At 43.1% G+C, this 19,141-nt stretch overlaps 1 protein-coding gene across 2 annotated transcripts in view; it reads left to right on the forward strand.

The window, feature by feature from the left end:
* The window catches only part of MYO7A (myosin VIIA), a 96,632-nt gene that overhangs the window by 19,197 nt on the left and 58,294 nt on the right, over window positions 1-19,141 (forward strand). For both annotated transcript variants that reach the window (XM_052669335.1, XM_052669345.1), the window contains exons 3-4: window positions 17,319-17,432; window positions 18,488-18,640. In XM_052669335.1, coding sequence (XP_052525295.1) covers window positions 17,319-17,432; window positions 18,488-18,640 — 267 coding nt within the window. The remainder of the gene's footprint in view (window positions 1-17,318; window positions 17,433-18,487; window positions 18,641-19,141) is intronic.

Genomic DNA, 19,141 nt, shown 5'->3' on the forward strand with positions numbered 1-19,141 from the left:
AACATGCAGAACAGAAATGTCAACACCACAAAAGCCTCTGCGAGGATCCCTTTGCATTAATATTTAAGTGCTTGAATATGTTCAGCTTGGAGTCACCATCTGATTGTGGAATTAGTTTGTGGTAATGATTTAGATAGCATTGAAAATCAGCTTGAAAGAAACTGAGCAAAATGACAGATGCTTTCTTTGTATCCTGGTTCTTGAACCTTTCCTATTTCCAATCTGGTGAATGTGAGGAGGGCAGCGAATGTTCCTTTGATGATTTCTAACAGTGTATGTGCAAGTCCCTGCAGAGAAGACAAGGACCTTGCTAGGTTCAAGAAGATAGAACTGGAGATCCCTTTCTAGGACTGGAGTGTGATGCAATGAATCTAGAGCAGCTTGGGGCATGAGGTGACAGCAATGGGAGAGTGACAGAGAAGAGAACCACGTGACAGCCCAGGAAGCATCCCTGATTGCAGGGAAGCTGGACTAGATGATCCTCAATGGTCCCTTCCAACTCAAATGATTTTGTGCTTCTATGATTCTACAGGTTTGCAATCCAAACCTTGTACCCACACCCAACATCATTTCAGCTTTAAACCTCCCAGAATAAGTCCAACATGAACAACGCTGTCCTTGACACGTTCATATTTGTGTTTTCTGAAGGTATTTGTGGCTTCTGACAGTCACTTTTTCCTAGGCCAGCCTAGGCTTTTGGATAAAATTTCTCTTTCTCCTCTTTGCCATTTCTACAATGTTTATATATCAAGCCGTCACTTTCCCTCCCAGCCTTGATATTGACTGAAATTCTCTAAAACCTTTATTTTAAACTCATAAAACAAACTCCCCTACCTCTTATGACAGTAGCAGCCCTTTCTGCACCTGCCCCAGTTTAATTTCTTTCTCCTAACACCAGAATTGCACACAGTGCTGCACATGAAAGAGATTTGTGCAGTTCATTAACGAGCAAGAATAGATTTTGTGATCGACAGCATCCACAGCGACGCTCCAGGAGATGTTTTCCCTTCCTGGGAGTAAGAATAGAAGAGAGGAGAGTTTGAAATCTCTCAGTCCATTCAGAAACATCTCCCAGCTGGGCTCTGTGAGCACTGTTTTCACCTGGAGCTGACACACATTGTTCTGGCCCAGGTTGATATCAGATAATAAGCATTCAGCTTTGCATCTCCAAGTGATTCATTATGCTATATGTTTTGTTAGAAAGAAAGGGCAGGGGAGAAAACAAGACTTATTGTAGGTTTTCTCAGGGCTGATCTGTAATCATGTTATTATAAAAAGCAAAACGTAAGCCCACTGTTTGGATTCTCTTTCTCATAAACACTGAATAATTTAAGTCTTCTCCCATTTATGCCTTGTATCTGTCTGATCTATGAGTATGAGGCTTCCCTAGGTAGCTGTAATTCAGCAATGAGAAGTCCAGCACAAGCCAACCAAAGGGCACATTTGCATATAGATTGAAACACGAATCTTTGGGAGCCATTCATTAGTTGCAGTGCTCAAGACATTTGGCATTTTAACAGCTCTCTGCATCAAATCCTTTCCATCAGATTTATGGGACAATTAAAGTGCTGGGGTAGCTGTGTGCAGAAAATGAAGCTGCAGGCTGGGGAGATGTTCTTGTAGTGCTATGGCTGTGGAATATAAATTGCACGATGTCAAAGAAAGGTACTGTGAGCAATCTCAGTCCTGGTATGGAGATATCCTGCCTCTGAGAGAGTCTGTCTGAAACAGTTGTTCCTGCTGGTTGATATGTTAGACAAGTTCCCAGAATCCATCTTTCCCAAAGTTTGATCACTGGAAACCTTATTCTATTTGATCTCAACAGAAGGAAAATGTGGAGTGAGAGCTGTTACATCTGGGGGTGAGTTTTCTTTTGATTTTGCAAGAGGCAATAGCAAAATACCCAACCCAATGGGACCTTCATCTGAAGGTACAGGATATCATGAAGCGCCCAATAATAAAATTTATCCTGAATTAATCTTGGGATTTTGGGTCTCTCAAGGGAGGGCCTACATCACTGGGTACAACTCTTAGAAGATAGTTTCTCTTGCTGGATGGTAATTTCTGTCTCTCAGAGTTCTTTAGGATGTCATTTAACTTGCTGAGACATGAGGTCTGGGGCAAGGAGAGAGAAATCCAGCTCCTTCAAGTCACATTTTTCTTTTAAGCCTTTCAGCAGCCTGACTCTGGAGGATTCGTGCTGTTTGTAAAAGCTTTCTGTAAAGAAAAATCATAAAGCCCTAGAATGATTTGAATTGGAAGGGACCATTAAAGGTCATCTAGTCCAACTCCCTTGCAAAGAAGGAGGACAGCTACAGCTTGATCAAGTTCATCGGCTGGTACAGAGATGTTGGAAGTCCTTCGTTTCCCCATTCTGCACCAGAGGTAGAAGTCAGTGTGAGGGTTGATCTCCTCTAGTCCTCAATCCTACTATCAAGGATCTGTTTCCTGTTCACAATGAGAACACTAACTGCATCCCAGCAGTGTGGACAGAGCAAAGGGGGCCTGTCCTCTTCCCATCCCCAACCCTGCATGCCCACTTTCCTTCACATCAGATGTGTGTTACAGCTGCTGCTGTTTATTATTTCACTATAATCATTTGTCTTAAAAATTTTTAATGTAATTTATTAATTTTTACTTTTTGCTATTATTTATAACTAAGGTCAGTTCTCAGATGGGATATAGGAACTGGAAAACAGGGATTTGGGGAAAGGGCAGAAATTTAAGGCAATAAGGCTGCCATAGAAAATATTTGTGATATGACAGCCCTGATGGGATCCTGCCTTTCACATGCTCCATCTCCAAATGACTGTGCAGCCATGGGTGACTATTCCTTCTCAACCTCCCTCTTCATCAAATTCCCCTTGCACTTGAAAGCGTACAGCAACAAGGCACTGAGAAACAAACTGTCAGTGTTTCATGGGTTTGTGGTCAGAAACACATCCTTGGAATGATGCTGATGTAAGCTCGTGAAAGATTTGTCCTTTCCAGTGTAAAATTCATTCCTTTTCTTCCATTAGCTGCAGCAGCACTTGTTCACATACACTGTAGATTTCTTCATTGGAAAAGCATCCTTTATTAGAAAAGACAATATCTTAAGCCTGGTTTTCGTGCAGTTAGGTTCAAGAAGCTGTGCATGGCTCTCAGGGTCCAGGGAAAGGAAAGCAATAGGAGACCTTTCAGTGGCACCAGCTGTGAAGTTGAATTTGTATCTCAGAAGTCGATCTGGAAATAGAGAGAATGTCTGTTGAAGTGTCACTGTACAGACAATAAAATATTTTTATTGAGTTTAAAAGTTAATTCGGAAGACAGAATTTCAGTGAAAGCATAAAAAAGATGCTTTCCACGTCAGTGCAATATACTCATGAAAAGCTTTGCTGATACAAGTTTCTCAAGGCATATTAGGTTTTGCTCAACTGTGTTCACTAAAAAAATAAAGATTTTTCAGTAAGAATTTTGGGGAAGTAAATATACTTTTAGTTGTTCTAACCCAAAAGAGGAAGGATCTTGATGTTTACTAGAATATGCATCAAATACCTCTACTGGGGCTTTCAGCACTGGCAAAATGAGATGATTACATGTCTATCACGACCTGGAAATTTACAAGCTTACACTTCCACATTACTTTTTTTGCAACTCCTGGTATTTACAGATACTGTTCAGCAGTACTGACTGGCTGCCGACATCCCCAGGCACAGCCAGAGAAAGGGAGTTGTGCATTGACTGGTGTAATTGCCTTTTCCCTATTGACCACAGCTATGTGTATCTGAATTTTGTAGACATGAGAAGGCCATATCATGAATCAGCCTTCCTCTGTTTTCTTTCCCAAATCACCCTTGCTGATATCTGCACAAGGGAAGTGGTGTTAGCAGAGGAATGCTGCTGCTTGCTTGCACTGGGGAAAAGTCAATTTTCAAAGCTTACCAGGATTTCATCCTCCACTGGCAATTTCATGAAAAGAGAAAACTTTACAAGCTACAGATTCTGAGAACTTCTGTTTTTGAACAGAAATTTCCTGAGTTACAGTGTGCTAGAGTTGAGAACATACATAAAATGGCCATACTTTACAGACTAGGTCTGTCATACAGAGTAGTCTGTCTCCAGAACCAACTGCTGGCAAACATGAAGGGACAAGTAAGCATATGGTGTAATTTCCTCCTAGTATTTTCCTGTCCTTCACCTAATTTCCTAGCCTTCAACCATGAAATATCATCTCAGAGATTTCCCAAGCCTGATGTATTTGCTTAGTAGTCAGTCCCCAGTGCCTCTCCTTTCCAACTGTTCAGCTTCCCCTCAACCCTATAAAAACTCATTACTTCTACAGTTGCCCTATTTACCTCTATAGCTTTGTGCTGCACTCAGTTCCTTATGTCTTCATTTGGTATTCCCTTACTCTTTTGTAGGAAGAATATTTTAAAGAAGTATCTCTACAGGCTTTCCCACAACTTATATTCTACCATAAGAATCCACACAGGCCACTGGTGAAGTTAGGGTGCTATCCTAGCTGGATGTTGGGTGTACCTCTGCCTCACACATCCATTCACATGTCCTACCTGACCCAATTAATTTACATCCTGAAAGCATCACTCCCTCCACACTATTTAAACTTTTCCTAAAATCACTTTAGTAGAACCCAGGAGAAAAAGGTGTTGGCTCATTTTGTCTGCTGGAGAAGAAAGAGCCAAATGCTGCTTGTCTTTAAGACTGGGAAAAGTGCCTATTTGGGATAGAACCTTGCCAGTCATTTCCACACCACATCTCCAAAACCATTTGTACAGCCAACATGAATGCAATGTGAGCAATTTAAATGCATCTCCTACCACCCAGCCAGCCCTTTTATTGCCGGCAAGATTGCTGGCCAGTGACTCTTAAGGTCACACACTGTATTTTCATGATCTGCAAATCACTTTGTAAAGGGATTTTATTGCCCCTTAACCCCATAAAATTGCTACATTCAGTGCGAGGCAGACAGACAACCCTTTCCCATCAAGTAGATGCCTGAACTTAAACAGACTTTCATCCAGCAAAATGCAATGGAGGCAGTAACCATATTTCCATGACAATTCTCTGTCTGTCTGTTCCTTATGGAAACATAGGCATAATGACTATCTCTGTGCAATAATACTTTGGCAGTCTCAAAATTAAGGCTGTATGGCAACTCCAGAGTATCTCAAAACAACTATAAAATTGATGAATATTTTTCACACAAATTAATTTAAGTTTGTATGATGTAGGGTTTTACATGAGCACCAATCAGCTGCTTGTTCCTGGTCCATGACTCTAGGAAACAAACAAACCAACAATAAAACAGAGATTTTGGTTCCAGCAGTAACATTTAACACAATTCTTCTGCAATAAAATATTTCCATCCTAAACTGGATAAAATGTAAGACAACATTCCTTTGGAGGACATACACCTGTGCAGACTGTGCAGATAGAATTCTCCTTGTAATAAAATTCCCAGGAGGAAAATAGACAGTCTCTACAATATAAAAATTAGTTGCTGTTCCAAAACCATGCAAAGCTCATTTCTTTTAAGTTTCTTCCTCAGTGATCTTACCAACAGCCATGCCTGCAGTGTCTGTCCCATCTAGTGGACGAGGGAAAGGCTGTTGTAGTCTACCTAGAATTTAATACAGTCTTTTACACTGTCTCCCACAGTATTCTCCTGGAGAATCTGGCAGCCTGTAGCCAGGACAGCTATGCTCTTTGTTGGGTACAAAACAGTCTGGATGGCCTGGTGCAGAGATGGTGGTGAATGGAGTTAAATCCAGTAGGCAACCCATCACGAGTGGTGTTCCACAGGGGTCGGTATTTGGGCTAGTCCTGTTTAACATTTTTATTGATGATCTGGATAAGGGGATTGAGTGCACCCTCAGTAAGTCTGCAGATGATACCAAGTTGGGAGGAAGTGTTCATCTGCCTGAGGGCAGGAAGGCCCTACAGAGGGATCTGGACAGGCTGAATCAATGGGTGGAGGCCAACTTCAACAAGAGCAAGTGTTGTGATCAGAACAACTCCATGCAATGCTACAGGATTAGGGCAGAGTGGCTAGAAAAATGTGCATGGGGAAAGAATTTAGGGTTAATTGTTAACAGGAGGCTGAACATGAGCCACCAGTGAGCCCAGGTGGCCAAGAATGCCAATGGCATCCTGGCTTATATCAGAAATAGCTGGTAGGACTAGGGTGATTGGCCCTGTGTGTTTGGCACTGGTGAGGCTGCACTTCAAGGGCTGTGTTACACCAAGTCCCTGGAGCATGTCCAGAGAAGGGCAAAGAGGCTGTGAAGGGTCTGGAGCATAAGTCTTATGGGGAGTGGTTGAGGTAACTGGGACTGGAGAAGAGAAGGCTCATGAGAGACCTTACCAATCATTACAGCTCCCTGAAAGGAGAGTGTGGCAGGATGGGGGTTGCCTTCTTATAGATAGCAGTGATAGAATGAGAGGAAACGACGTTAAGTTGTGCCAGAGGAGGTTCAGGTTGGATATTAGGAAAATTTTCTTGTCAGAAAGATGGTAATGCATCGGCACAGGCTGCCCAGGGAGGTGGTGGAGTCACCATTCCTGGAGGCGTTCAAGAACCATGGAGATGTGGCACTGATGGACTGGTGGGCATTGGTGGGGATGGTTTGATGGTTGGACTAGATGGTCTTAGACATTTTTTTCAACCTTAACGATCCTGTGAGTCTATGATTCTATTACTGATAATTACATGTAGGAACAACTCTAACTTGTTTTGTTGTGCTTTGTTTTAAGGCAGTGGCAATTAGTCAGCTTTTAATGGCTGGCAATTATTTGATGAAATTTGAGTTTTGAAGCTGGCTTCTGGGTTTGTGTGTGCAAAAAGGACTGATGTTCAGAGTGGCTTTTCATCACTCTCTGAAATACAAATCTCTTAGGAATGTACTCAGCAAGCTATAAACCATCAGCTGCAATCACATCCCAAGCTCTCAGGTTGAAGGCATCCACAGTGCACACCTGTACATGTTCTGGTCCAACAAAGCAAGCGTTTTGGTTGATTCTGACAACTGCAGCTGAAACAGTGAAAAATGGTAATCATCCCCATCTCTATTATCTTGCGCCAGGTTGGAAACCACTTTTTCTCTGTTTGCAGACTGTTAGAGTTTGCCTAGCTGAACTTCCTGTTTTCTTTATATATCAATTCCTTCCTACCCTGATCAACCTGGCTATGCTCTAGGTTTTCTACCTTTGGCCAGAATCTTTTTACACCTCCGTGATGATGTGAAATTTGGGCACCATCTGCCGTACCTTGTTCTGATTCACTGAGGTTATTATTTGCACGAAAGTTGAATTAAAACTCATGGAGAAATCATCAGAAACCAAATTCTCGATGCATTTGGCAGTTCCAGATAGTTACAGCAGATGGGGCTGGTATTTTGTTGCTGGCAGCCCATGGAGCATACGTGTGGTTGGTCCACCTCAGCTCTCAGAGGGATTCACCATTAGCAATTGTGAAACTCTCCAGGCATGATGGGCAGAGGGGCCTGAAGAATCCACAAATTTTCTCTGCTTTTCCATTTCAAGAGGGATCTGGAGAGTTGTTCTGCATCCATGGCACACAGTCAACTCTGGAGTCCCCAAACCCATGAGGGCCACAGAATATAGATGTTTGTGTGGGGTTTTGATGAAGACTTGAGGAGTTCATTCTGTTATCATTTTCCTGGTGACAAAAATGTCTAGATTCTTCGTAATTTCAAGATATTCTTGAAGTAACATTTTGGAAAGGAGATTGCCATCATTGAGGCTGGTACCAAAGGGACAAAAACCAGTATCAAGATGGTTTCCATCACAAGCATTGCTAACATGATTTTTATTTTGCCTCAATGCTTCATCAGGATGCTATTGACTAAGCTGAAAACTAACCTTCCTCCAGACCTCACAGCTTCCTCAGTAACCAAGACAACCCTCGGTGAAAAAGCAGTGCAAGTGTGTAAAAGGGGCAGTGCTGCTCAGAGCCAATATGGTATTGATAGAAAGGCAACACTGCTCCTTTTTCATTCAGTATTTCCAAAGATGAGACATGCTATTTTAAATGCTAGAGCTTGTCTAGACATATCAATGCCACTTTGGCTAATGTAGTCCCTTAGCACAGACAGGTTTCCTCTAGAAAATCTTGTGTTTACACAAGCACAGATTATTCCAAATGGGAGAAATATATTTTAAGGATTTCTTTACTGTATATCCATATTTTTGTTCATGTGGCAATAGATGTACAGATTAGAAAAGTCCATGTCTGTTAAGTACACAAGGACTAATTGCAGACTCAATGAGGTTGTGAAAAGGCAAGGAAGAGGGAAGAGAGAGCTTGAAGTAAAGAAACAAAAGAGGAAAGCATGAAAGATAATCAGCTGCCTCTACCTACCGAATGCTCTGAAAGAGAATTTGACAGGTTGTGTATGAAAAATAAAAGAGATTTTAATCATAGATGGTGGAAAAATCCTGCTTTGTTTCCCCATAAATAGAATCAGGTAAAACTGAATGCGTGTCATTGTTTCTGGCTTCTTTGAACAGCCTTTCTGGGCCAGGATGATTAACACTGCTTCAAATTTAGATTTCTATGCCCAATCTTTGGTTGTTTTCTCCCACCACCGGTGCTTTCTATTCTTTCCCTGCTCCTTCACTGGGGCTTACTGCCCAGCGAGCCATTCAGAGGCTAGCCCAGAAATATGCTTTGCAAAAAACCTGTGAAAAATGATGCTGCTGGGTTAATTCCCTGAGCCAGCGCACTTGGGATCAAACCAAAACCAAAGAAATGGACAGGACCAGGCAGCCTGGCTGTATTTTCCTACAATGGGGACTTTCCGGAATAATTGTGCTTTTTCCCACCTTCCTAAAGCTTGCCACAGAGAATGACATGATATAGGAGGGACATAAAGCTATTAGAGAGCATCCAGAGGAGGGCTACAGGGACAGGGAAGGGCCTGGAGGGGAAGAAGTGGCAGGAACAGCTGAGCACCCTTGGTTTGTTCAGTCCAAAGCAGAGGAGGCTGAAGGGAGGCCTCATGGAAGCCCACAGCTCCTCAAGGCGGCTGCTGTTCCTCGCAGAGGGGCAGCGCTGATCTCTTCTCTCTGGTGACAGACCAGACTCAAAGGAACAACATGGAGCTTTGTCAGGGGAGGGTCAGGGTGTGAGGAAAAGGCTGTGCCCCAGTGGGCAGTGGGCATGGCCCTGAACTGATGGAGCACTGGGACAGTGCTCTCAGACATGGGGTTTGGGTTTGGGAGGTGCTGTGTAGGGTCAGGGGTTGGACTCGGTGATCCTTGTGGGTCCCTTCCAATTCAGGATATTTTGCATTCTTAGATTCCATGCTTCTATTCTTCCTGTTTTGATTTCCCTCCTTCCTGGCTTGCTAGATTTGTATTCCTATGATTGCTCTGCTGTCTTGCTTTAGATGCCTTCTATTTACATTTAGGACATTGCCCAGCTTTGAGGCTCAAAAGCTCAGTCGTCATTTCCTGTTCCACTTCTGCACCTTATCAGATTTTGCAGCCCCATCCCGGGGCGGTGGCCATCAGCTTTTTGTGCGAGACCTCACCAGCTCTGCATTGGCACAGCCTAATCTTCTTGCAACGTCAACGGATTGAGGATGGATTCTCCAAGTCTTCCACGTCAATAATGCTGCTCCCCATCAAATAGGAGTCACGGATTAAATTTTCTATCTCTGTGTTTGTCTGCCTGCTTAAAACCCACTCCTGAGCCAAGAAGTCCCAAACAGTCAACAACAAGCTTCTTGCCAAAACCTAGGAATGAGGGCAGGAACCTCGCATCTCCAGTCAAATGCATTATTTTTGCCCCTTTGAACCAAATAGGTGAATGCTGGGACTGATGCCATGTTTTGCAGGTTGGTTTTTTCCCTGCTATCAGTATTGAAATTACAGGCTGAGTGAGCAGTGCATTGATTATTGAATTATTTAACGATCCTTCCTGTGTCTCTGCCTGTGTTTCAGAGAGTCTGTGGATGCAGTGTGTTACCTTGGCTGACAGCTGGTGCCAGATGCACTATTGAGAAAATGGGAAGAAAATATTACTTATTTATGAAAGAGCAGCAGCAAAATTATTGGGGTGGCTGATTATCAGTGTGTGTGTCTCTTGCACCATGGTTTCCTGTTAAGTAGAAATTCAAGATTTTTTTCTCCCCTTCCCAGAGATGCTGATGGCAGTTTTGCAGATAAAGATGAATGCAAAGAATAGAGATGAGCACTCCCAGTTCTCCCTGTAGATCCAGGAGTAGACCCATTAAAGTGAGCAGCATATGGCCGAGTAATCAAGAGCTGAATTGAATCGGACAGGTGATATCTGGAGGTGATGACAGGTGTTTTTAGCAGAGTGCAGACTTTGTGCTGCTCAAAGGATTCGGGTAATTGTTGGAAGTCCATATTATCATAATGTCCTATGATGCACCAACACATTTGGACATCGGTCTGCTTTCCCCATGACACTGAAATTGGGAATGCAATATATTTGCATCTGCTTGCACTAAGGAATTTCTTCCTGACAAGCAGTAAGGAAATAAAATGCTCAGCTTGGACCAAGTTCTCCAAACACCTGGGTACATGACTGTGCCCATTTCCCCCCCCAAAAAAGAAAAGGAATTGTTTTCCATCAAGTCTCAGAGGCACTGCTCACAGACCACATTTGGCACACACTGTGTATTGACAGCCATCGTACAGCTTATCATCTTTGTTATATTAGAAAAAGTACATTTTCTCAAAGAGATGCAGAGAGGACGGTTGACCTGAGTGCAGGCAGCTTCAGCCAACCCGTGATTTTCCATGCCTGTTATGAGTTTAAGCAAAGAGCAGCCCTTGGGACCTTTCACTGTCTGTGTCAGGGATAGGAGCCGCCGCAGCTAACTTTGGACAGGCTTCTGCCTCCAAACTTCACTCACTCCAGTGTCAGCTGACCTAGTTTAAATATCTATTCCATGTAGAAGTAACTTTAGAAATGCTTCTTTCTCTTCCTTGATTATAGCAGAGATCTAGATATCTTGAGCCTATAGGTTAGTGGAGTCCCACCCAATGTCTTTCACTGCATAACTCAGCTTTTCAGTGACAGTTTCAAATAACCAGCTGAAGGACACTTCCTCAGCCCTAACAGCATCTGATAGGTTTTCTTTGGATCTCAAAATCACATTGGTGCAAATCAAACCCAAGCTATTGTGAAATCCACCTGTTGTGAGGGCAGCTCTGGCAGCTGGAATTCTCCTTTTTGTCTCCAGCAGTGATGCTCACACCATCACCGCTGCAGGGCTTAGTGAGAGCTCAGGTCTCAGTAGCAGCAAGAAGCTATTCCCTGTGTTACACTGATTCCTTAGGATAAGAGTTATTCCCTCGCTGTGTGCGTGCTCTCAGCTGGGCCTGCTGCTGCAGAGATGTAGCACATCATCAGATCAGGGTCCAGCATGGCTCTTTGGGCTCATGCTTCTGTTTCTGCAGTGAGGAGCTAATGTTACCCTGGGGAGCTGTAATCTAAACCGGGCGGCATTGCTGACAAGCTGCCAGCCAGCTCATGGTTTGTTTTCCTCCCCTGCGTCCCTCCCCTTCTCATCCTAAGCATGTTTGTTTGTTTCCCATGCAAGGTGTAGAACTTCTCTTAGATAAAGATGCTGATAGGAGGATTTTGCTATTGCTCTGACCGTGGGTGCATGCAGAAGGGAGGCTGATTTCCAAGCTGGGCCATCCCTTCTGTGGAATGGGATTTCCCGTTTCCAGGAGGCAGCATGCTTGGACTATTCAGGCTATGTTGTGCTAACAACAGATGCCTCTGACTGAGCTACTTGCTCTAACAAGTCCCTGGAAACCTCCTGCTAGCAGGGGAATTATGTGAAAAACATACAGTAGAAATGTGTGGAATTTCAAATCTTCAGCAGCCCAAGGGAAAAGCTGAGCACACTCATTTCATGGCACTGCAGAGACTGGTCCCAGCCCTCTGGGCTCCCTTCTCTGCTTTGTTCCAAGGATAACCTCAGGCAAATCCCTTAGTTTAGTCCTTGGCATCACATGCTGATAAACAGCCTCAGAAATGTGGTACAGGGTACAGCTGATCAGTGGTCACAATGCCTGAGTGTGATAAACTGAGAGAGATAAACTTGTAGGCTGTTTTCTTAGTTTTGCAGTTCATACACTCCTCCTCTCACAGTAGCATAGTAGAGAGGAAAGATAAGCTAACGAGTAAGGAATATTTGTAGGACTCAGCTCAACTCCAAAGAGCTCATCCTATGGTTCCTTTATACATATTTATTCAATCTTTCCTTTCATATGGACTTTACCATTGATTATTGGTTTTGACTGAGCATCTGTCTTGTACTTTCTGGGTAAGTATAAATGAGCACTGTGTGTTCAGGTCGTGATGGAGGTGCACATCTCCCATGAGGATGTCATATTTGACCTGTCTTCTCCCTACATTACTATTCCATCTCATGTAAAATTTTGTTGGCTCTTTTGGCAGACTGTAGACATCCTCAGTCTCTTACCTGGCTTTGTATCTTTGAAACTCAACCTATTCATTATATTTACATAGCTACTAGACTTAAACACTTTATAGAATTGTTTGAGTTGGAAGGGACCTATAAGGGACATCTAGTCCAACTTCCCAGCAATGAACAGGGACATCTCCATCAGGTGTTTATAGTCCAGTCCAGCCTGACTTTGAATGTCTTATCTTCCAGGACTTAAACCTACGAAGTTGTTAATTCATCATCTGCTTAGGCTAGGTCTGCTTCACTGATGTCACTACTGCTCTCAGATGAGCAGAATTAGCATGGTGGAAGTTTGGTATATTCATCATCTACAGATGTTCATGGTGACTGTGTCCTATCAGAAGATTTATAAAGCCTTCTTTCCCTCCTCTAGAGAGGGAAAAAAATGTATAAAAATATATCTTTTGTGTCATGGGCAAGTGGCTCCAAAACCCTGTGGAATCAGGGCTTCACTAGAATTTTGTATTAAAATGTTAATAAATGAGAATGGCATAGAAACTTTAGCAGCTTCCTGTCCAGCCATGTATTGTTCTGATCTGTGCAAATCATGCTGACTTAGGCTCTAAATTTCTGTAGAAGTTACTGTGCCCCATCTAGAGAACAGTCTTTTTACACAGAAAGAGGGATTCAAGAAAAGGGTCTGTAGAGAGAGCTGTAGAGTAGGTGCAACATTCTTATCTCCATGGTCCCCATGTTTAGCACATTTTTGTTCACAGCCGAGGTGTTTCTCTCAGAGGTTGTGCTGCTCCAAACACCATCCACTCAATTATTTAAAATTCAGTTGCTATGGATCTACTCAAGGTGATCAGTTTAAAGAAAATGCAGATGGCCTCTGGTTTTGAGTTCCCGCTGCGCTTTGGTTAATTTGGTATGTAAAGGTATTAGGTTAATTAAATGCCATGTGTTGCATGGAGACTGACTACATTTGTGGATTAATCAGCACCCAAGTGTGTTCTGCGCTGGATATCCTCAAACTGGCAGCATTTTTTTTTTCACTACAAAAGAACTGAAGAGAAGTCAAGGGGAAATGAAGAATTTTTCTGTTAATCTTGCAGTCGTTTCTCTGGTACTGGTGTTTGCAGTGTCCTTCAGGTCTCCGACTAAGCTTCACTCTTTACTGGAGAGACTGGAAGAATTTAAGTGAAGAGTAGCAAAGTTTTTCACTTTGCTTTGAGGATCCCACAACATCGAGTTGTACAGGGAGAGTATGACTGGCAGGTGGAAGTTTTTATACTAGAAGATCTTTACCAAAAGCCAGATTGTGAATGAGGTCAGTGGGTGCCTCACATGCAGCAAGCATGACCATGCCAAAGGTCTGAAGCAAACCGGCCACGTCTCTCTGGCATTCATGGTGGAAAAACTATAGAAGGCAGAGGGTGGAAAACACAGCTGCAAGGTTTTGGAAATGCTGAAGAGAAAGAAAGTCGTCTTCATGCAGCCATGTGCTGAGGTGGTGGAAGATCAGGACAGAGACCAGGGCAAATGGACACTGCTTCGCAACGTCAATCAGGCCCTGAAGCCCGCAACTATTCTAGCGGTAAGATAGGGGGTCCCAGGCTACTAGCATGGCTGGGAGCTTTTAAGCTACTTTGAACAATAGATCTCTCTGTCTGATTACATCCTTCAGCTTCTCTCACCTGAGTCTTTCCTCCTAGTCTTTGAGGCCCCCCATCCCAGGTGCTGTTGCTCCCATGGTGCAGCCTTGTTGTCCTTGCACTTGGAAGCCCCTCCTAAACATCCTCTTTGTTAATTGAGCTGATCTCTGCGTGTGCCCGTCACGGTGCTCCCTCCTCTTGCCCCACTCTTTGACTGTTATTGCCCTTAGGTTGTGTGCTCCCAAGGGCAGAGTCCACCACAGAGCTTTTGGAAAGGCTCTAGCACCTCCTTCATGGGGAGGAACAGTTGGAACATGGAACATGGTTTAGTGGGCAATATTGGTGATACATGGATGCTTGGACGAGATAATCTTTGAGGTCTTTTGCAATCTTAATGGCTCTATGATTCTAAGACTCTATGTCAACACTGTAAAGTGCTCGGTGACATTCTCACTCTTCTGTTGTTTGTTTTGGAAAATGAACAACATTACTCCAGGTATGAGGGAGGTTATGCAACTTACAGGCCAATTCACTGGAGCTGATAAATGCACCCCGATACGCCCTGAAATCCCCAATATATTTGCTGTTATTTGGGCTGATCCAAAAGTGATTGCATTAGTGGAAGAAATGTCAACTGACTTATGGGTTTTACATAAAATTCATTAAAGTGGAGGAAGGAAATAAGTCGGCAGTCTTAAAAGTGATGCTATTTTTTAACCCAGTCAGACCTTCCTGATCTTACCAGCTTAGCCCATCCCATAAGGCTTGTGTTGTTATTTTTTTTCCATCAGTATTAAGAATGGCATTAAAACGTGTTTAGAAATAGTATTTTGGGGGGACAAGCAGCCTGTGCATTAGGTAGTCAAAGCACGGGAGTTGTTCTAGTGGTAGTACAGGATCAATTTACCTTGGGGATAGCAGACTGCCTTTTTATCTCAGTTGTGTAACAGAATATATGAAGCAGGCTGCCTTTACAGCTATTTATTTATATATATATATATATATATTTTTTTTTTTAAGGGAAAAAAAGCAATGTTACAATTTTTTGTTTTCTCGACCTGGAGCAATTTTTACTCAGCTGATGAGGTGTCAGAAGGGCTTTCTGCTGAGCAGGGTCTGAACTCCCCAGCTCTGCTCTTGCTGACACTTTGATCAAGTTACCTACCTTGTGCATGAATTTGCCCAGCTCTGCAGGTGAGATAATACTGCTGAGCACTCTGAAACACTCTCAGAGTCTTGGATCAAAGGAGCTAAGAAATAAATATTAATATAAGCTGATTTATAATGTATGTGTGCACAACACTGCCTTCATATGTGTGGGTTCTTTTTCCCTTTTAACCAAGTTATGGGATGTGAGATAAGGCAGTTAATGAGAAAAAGATCAGATTATATTTGTTACAAGTTGCGTGAAAATATTTATTGAAATGCTGTAGCAGGACTGAGGAAAAGGAAACATAAAAGGCCAGATCCTCACTGCATGTAAGCAGTGTGACTGTTCACATCCAGGTGAAGCCTAGCAATCTGCTTCTGAGTGTGGGAACCACCTCAGAATGGCTGTGAATCATTGTGTATATCATTTCTCTAGGTTTTGATCCCTGGTGTGACCTGCCATCACTGTGACAGGTGTGTAGTCTGGGTAGTGGCACGCAATCCTATCTGCAGCAGTGGTATGGAACTAGATGATTGTTGAGGTCTCTTCCAACCCAAGACAATCTATGATTCTGAGACTTAGGAGGAAGTTTTTCAGCCAGAAAAACACATTGGAACAGATTGCCTAAGGAGGTTGTGGATGCCCCATCCCTGGAGGCATTCAAGGCCAGGCTGGATGTGGCTCTGGGCAGCCTGGTCTGCTGGTTGGCGACCCTGCACACAGCAGGGGGTTGAAATAAAATCTAGATGATTATTGTGGTCCTTTTCAACCCAGACCATTCTACCATCAAGTCCCTCTGAGCAAGTATATGTTGGAACATGTTTCATGTTACTACATGTCTCCAATTCCCACTGCCTGAAGCGGAGTTGAAGAAGGTTGCTCATCAATCCATGGGGTCAAACAAAATCTATAAGCACTTCATCCACAGAAATGGTCAGTAGTGGCTGCTGAGAAAAGAGGTTATAACAGTGCACATTCAAAGCAATCCTTTCTGTTGTTTGCACTCCTCTCTCAGTGATTTTTCAGGACTTCAGAAAACAGGTACTGTATTTCCACCATGCTTCATAGGTACCGATGGAGCTGGCCTGCAGGAATGTGGCATTATAGACGGACATCTTGATCTTACAAATTCACAATGTCAAACCCAGTTGCATGAAAAAGTACATTTTCTTGGTTGTTGCAAAGATTACTGATGTCAGTTGAGGAATAGGCTGCCTCAACTGGATGGAGTCGCTGTCCCTGGAGGTGTTCAGGAACTGTGGGGATGTGGCACTAAAAGGACAGGGTTGGTGGGCATGGTGGCAATGCGTTGGGGATGGGCTTAGGCTTGGGAAGCTTAGAGGTCTTTTCCAAGCTTTATGATTCTATGATAATTTAACTAAGTAGCTCCCAAATGTAGCACCTCATTCCATTGACGTTAGGGATGGAAAATAATTTTGCCTTGTTTCCTGCTTGGGATTTTAGTTTTGGATTATTTTTGGTTTTGCTTTTTGCATTGGGGGAAAAAAAAAAAAAAGATGGAAAACTTTTTTTGCATTCATTTAATACCTACAAAGCCAATCAGCAGATAATCCCTGCCCAGCAGAACTGACAGAGGTTTGTAGGATGACCAATGACACTATGGGTGGGTAGGAATGGATAGAGGTTAGCTTTCTACTCTGTCTTCCAAAACAAAAACAAGTTCTCAAATGAAGCAAGACATTTCTGAAACGCACAAAAGGACACAGATTATCATGCTATCTGTCACTAAACTTTTCCTTTGAGATTATGGTTGCCAATGTTTTTGCACAGTTTCAGGAAGCAGCCAGACACACAGTAGACAAAAATACTGAGAAGTATTAATGCAAAGAGCCCACCTACAAATTTCTGTAGCTGGAAAACCTCCTGGGGAAGTGTCCCTGCCGGCAACCCCACTCCCAGAACCCATCTGTGAAAAACGGATGATACACGGTTTGCAAAGAAAGCCATTTGACTTGTATCAATGTCTTGGGTAGAAAACTTCAGGATCTTTTCTCCCAAGAGATTCTGAGCCTTCTGCAGCACTAGGTGTAACGGTCTTCTCTTTGTTTGCAGGGGGATTATGTGTGGATGGACCTCAAAACCGGCCGGGAATTCGATGTCCCCATTGGAGCGGTGGTTAAACTGTGTGACTCAGGACAGATCCAAGTCGTGGATGATGAAGGCAACGTAAGTATAAAGGGTTGTGGTTGCTCTTCAGCTCTGTAACTGTTGTGGGCTCAGGCCCCAGGTAGGATTAAATGCATGAACTTAGGTTGTATTTGAAAGCCAAACTTGAATCTGATTAAAAATGATGGGATTCTTTCCATTAATATTAGTAGATATTAGAACTGGGCCATGGCTTCAGAAGCAGTCCCACCTCTGAACCAAACTCCAGCCAAATAGAGACAGCACAACACTCCAATTCAAACATAGTTAATAGATGTAATTTTGCTCATTCCCAGTGTTTCCAGAAATTTGAGGAAAAGGGCTTATAAGAAGAGATTCCTGATGACTTTATCATAGGCTTCTCATGTGTCCTTGGAAATAAGTGTAAAAGAAAGATAATATTGTGTCTCTACCTTTGTGGCTGTACTAGGAGTGAAATAGTGAGAAGCTTCTTGAGTACAGTGATGACTCAGTCTGTTTTAAGGGAACATTCATATTACAAGCAGAGAGTGACCTGAGGATGTTTCTTGTCCTTTATCTCTTTTGATAAGCTTTGGTTCAGTTGGATCCTTGTGTCTGGTTTGTAGTGACTTTTGAAGTCCTTTAGAATTGATCAGCCTAAATAAAATTACATCAATAAATGTGTAATTTACCACCTTGTGCATCTCTCTCTGCTTTTTTAAATAATCTTTTCTATTCTTAACAATGTTTTGCATCAAAGGGCCAACAAGTGATGTGGAAACGTAGTTCTTTGAAAGGAAGAACAAATTGTTATTTGTTAAAAACACCTTTGACCTGCTGGATGTCCATGCTTCCCCAGATTATGCTCCTGCCAAGATGGCTAATGTCTCATGTCTCTTGCCACTCCAGTAAACCAGAAGATGTTTTCCTTCTTCTGCTATGAATCTCTCAAATGACTCCCTGACATTTCTCAGTGATAGAAGTGGTCTGTGTGCTATTGCTCTCCCATGCATGCTCTTCTACTTGGTCCTTCTGCCTAGGTTGGACTGTTTATGCCCCTTGCCCTAGCGGTTTTCCATTTGACTTATCTTTCCCTGCCCTCATTCTCTTCCCAGGAGCACTGGATTTCCCCACAGAATGCCAGCCACATCAAACCCATGCACCCCACCTCCATCCACGGAGTGGAGGACATGATCCGGCTGGGGGACTTGAATGAGGCAGGAATCCTTAGGAACCTGCTGATCCGCTACCGGGAGCATCTTATCTACGTGAGTATCTACCCCATCTCCATCTACTCTTTGCACTGTATTTCCAGCTCTCCTCAGCTCTTTGAAACCCACATGAGTTTTTCCCTGATTTCCGGATTTCTAGGACCCAAATAGTTGAGTGTATCTGTGCTGGTATGTTGTTGTTCTGTGGAAAAATCATTGCAAAGTTTACAATTGCACCAGGGAAAGCTGGAGATCCTATTACATGTGATGAGCAAAGTCCTGGTCACCTCTCCACGCAGTCCCTGTTGAAGTTTTCAGAACACGTCAAGTTTATGCACATAGAGTAATTAGTTTAACCCAGGCCACACACAGGGTGTAGTAACCATAAAGAAAAAAGACTTTGGTCACTGTTAGCTGGATGTGGCCTTTCTGCATTCTCTCACTGAACTGTTAAGTCATCCAGCCCAAGTGGGTGAAAAGAGCTATGGCTGGAGGTTCAAGGGCTGGAGAAAGGATGAGAAGATGCACATAGGAATAACCATGTACTGTGAAGTGAGC

This window comes from Tympanuchus pallidicinctus, unplaced genomic scaffold, assembly GCF_026119805.1.
Source record: "Tympanuchus pallidicinctus isolate F22 unplaced genomic scaffold, pur_lepc_1.0 scaffold11, whole genome shotgun sequence".
Lineage (NCBI taxonomy): Eukaryota > Metazoa > Chordata > Aves > Galliformes > Phasianidae > Tympanuchus > Tympanuchus pallidicinctus.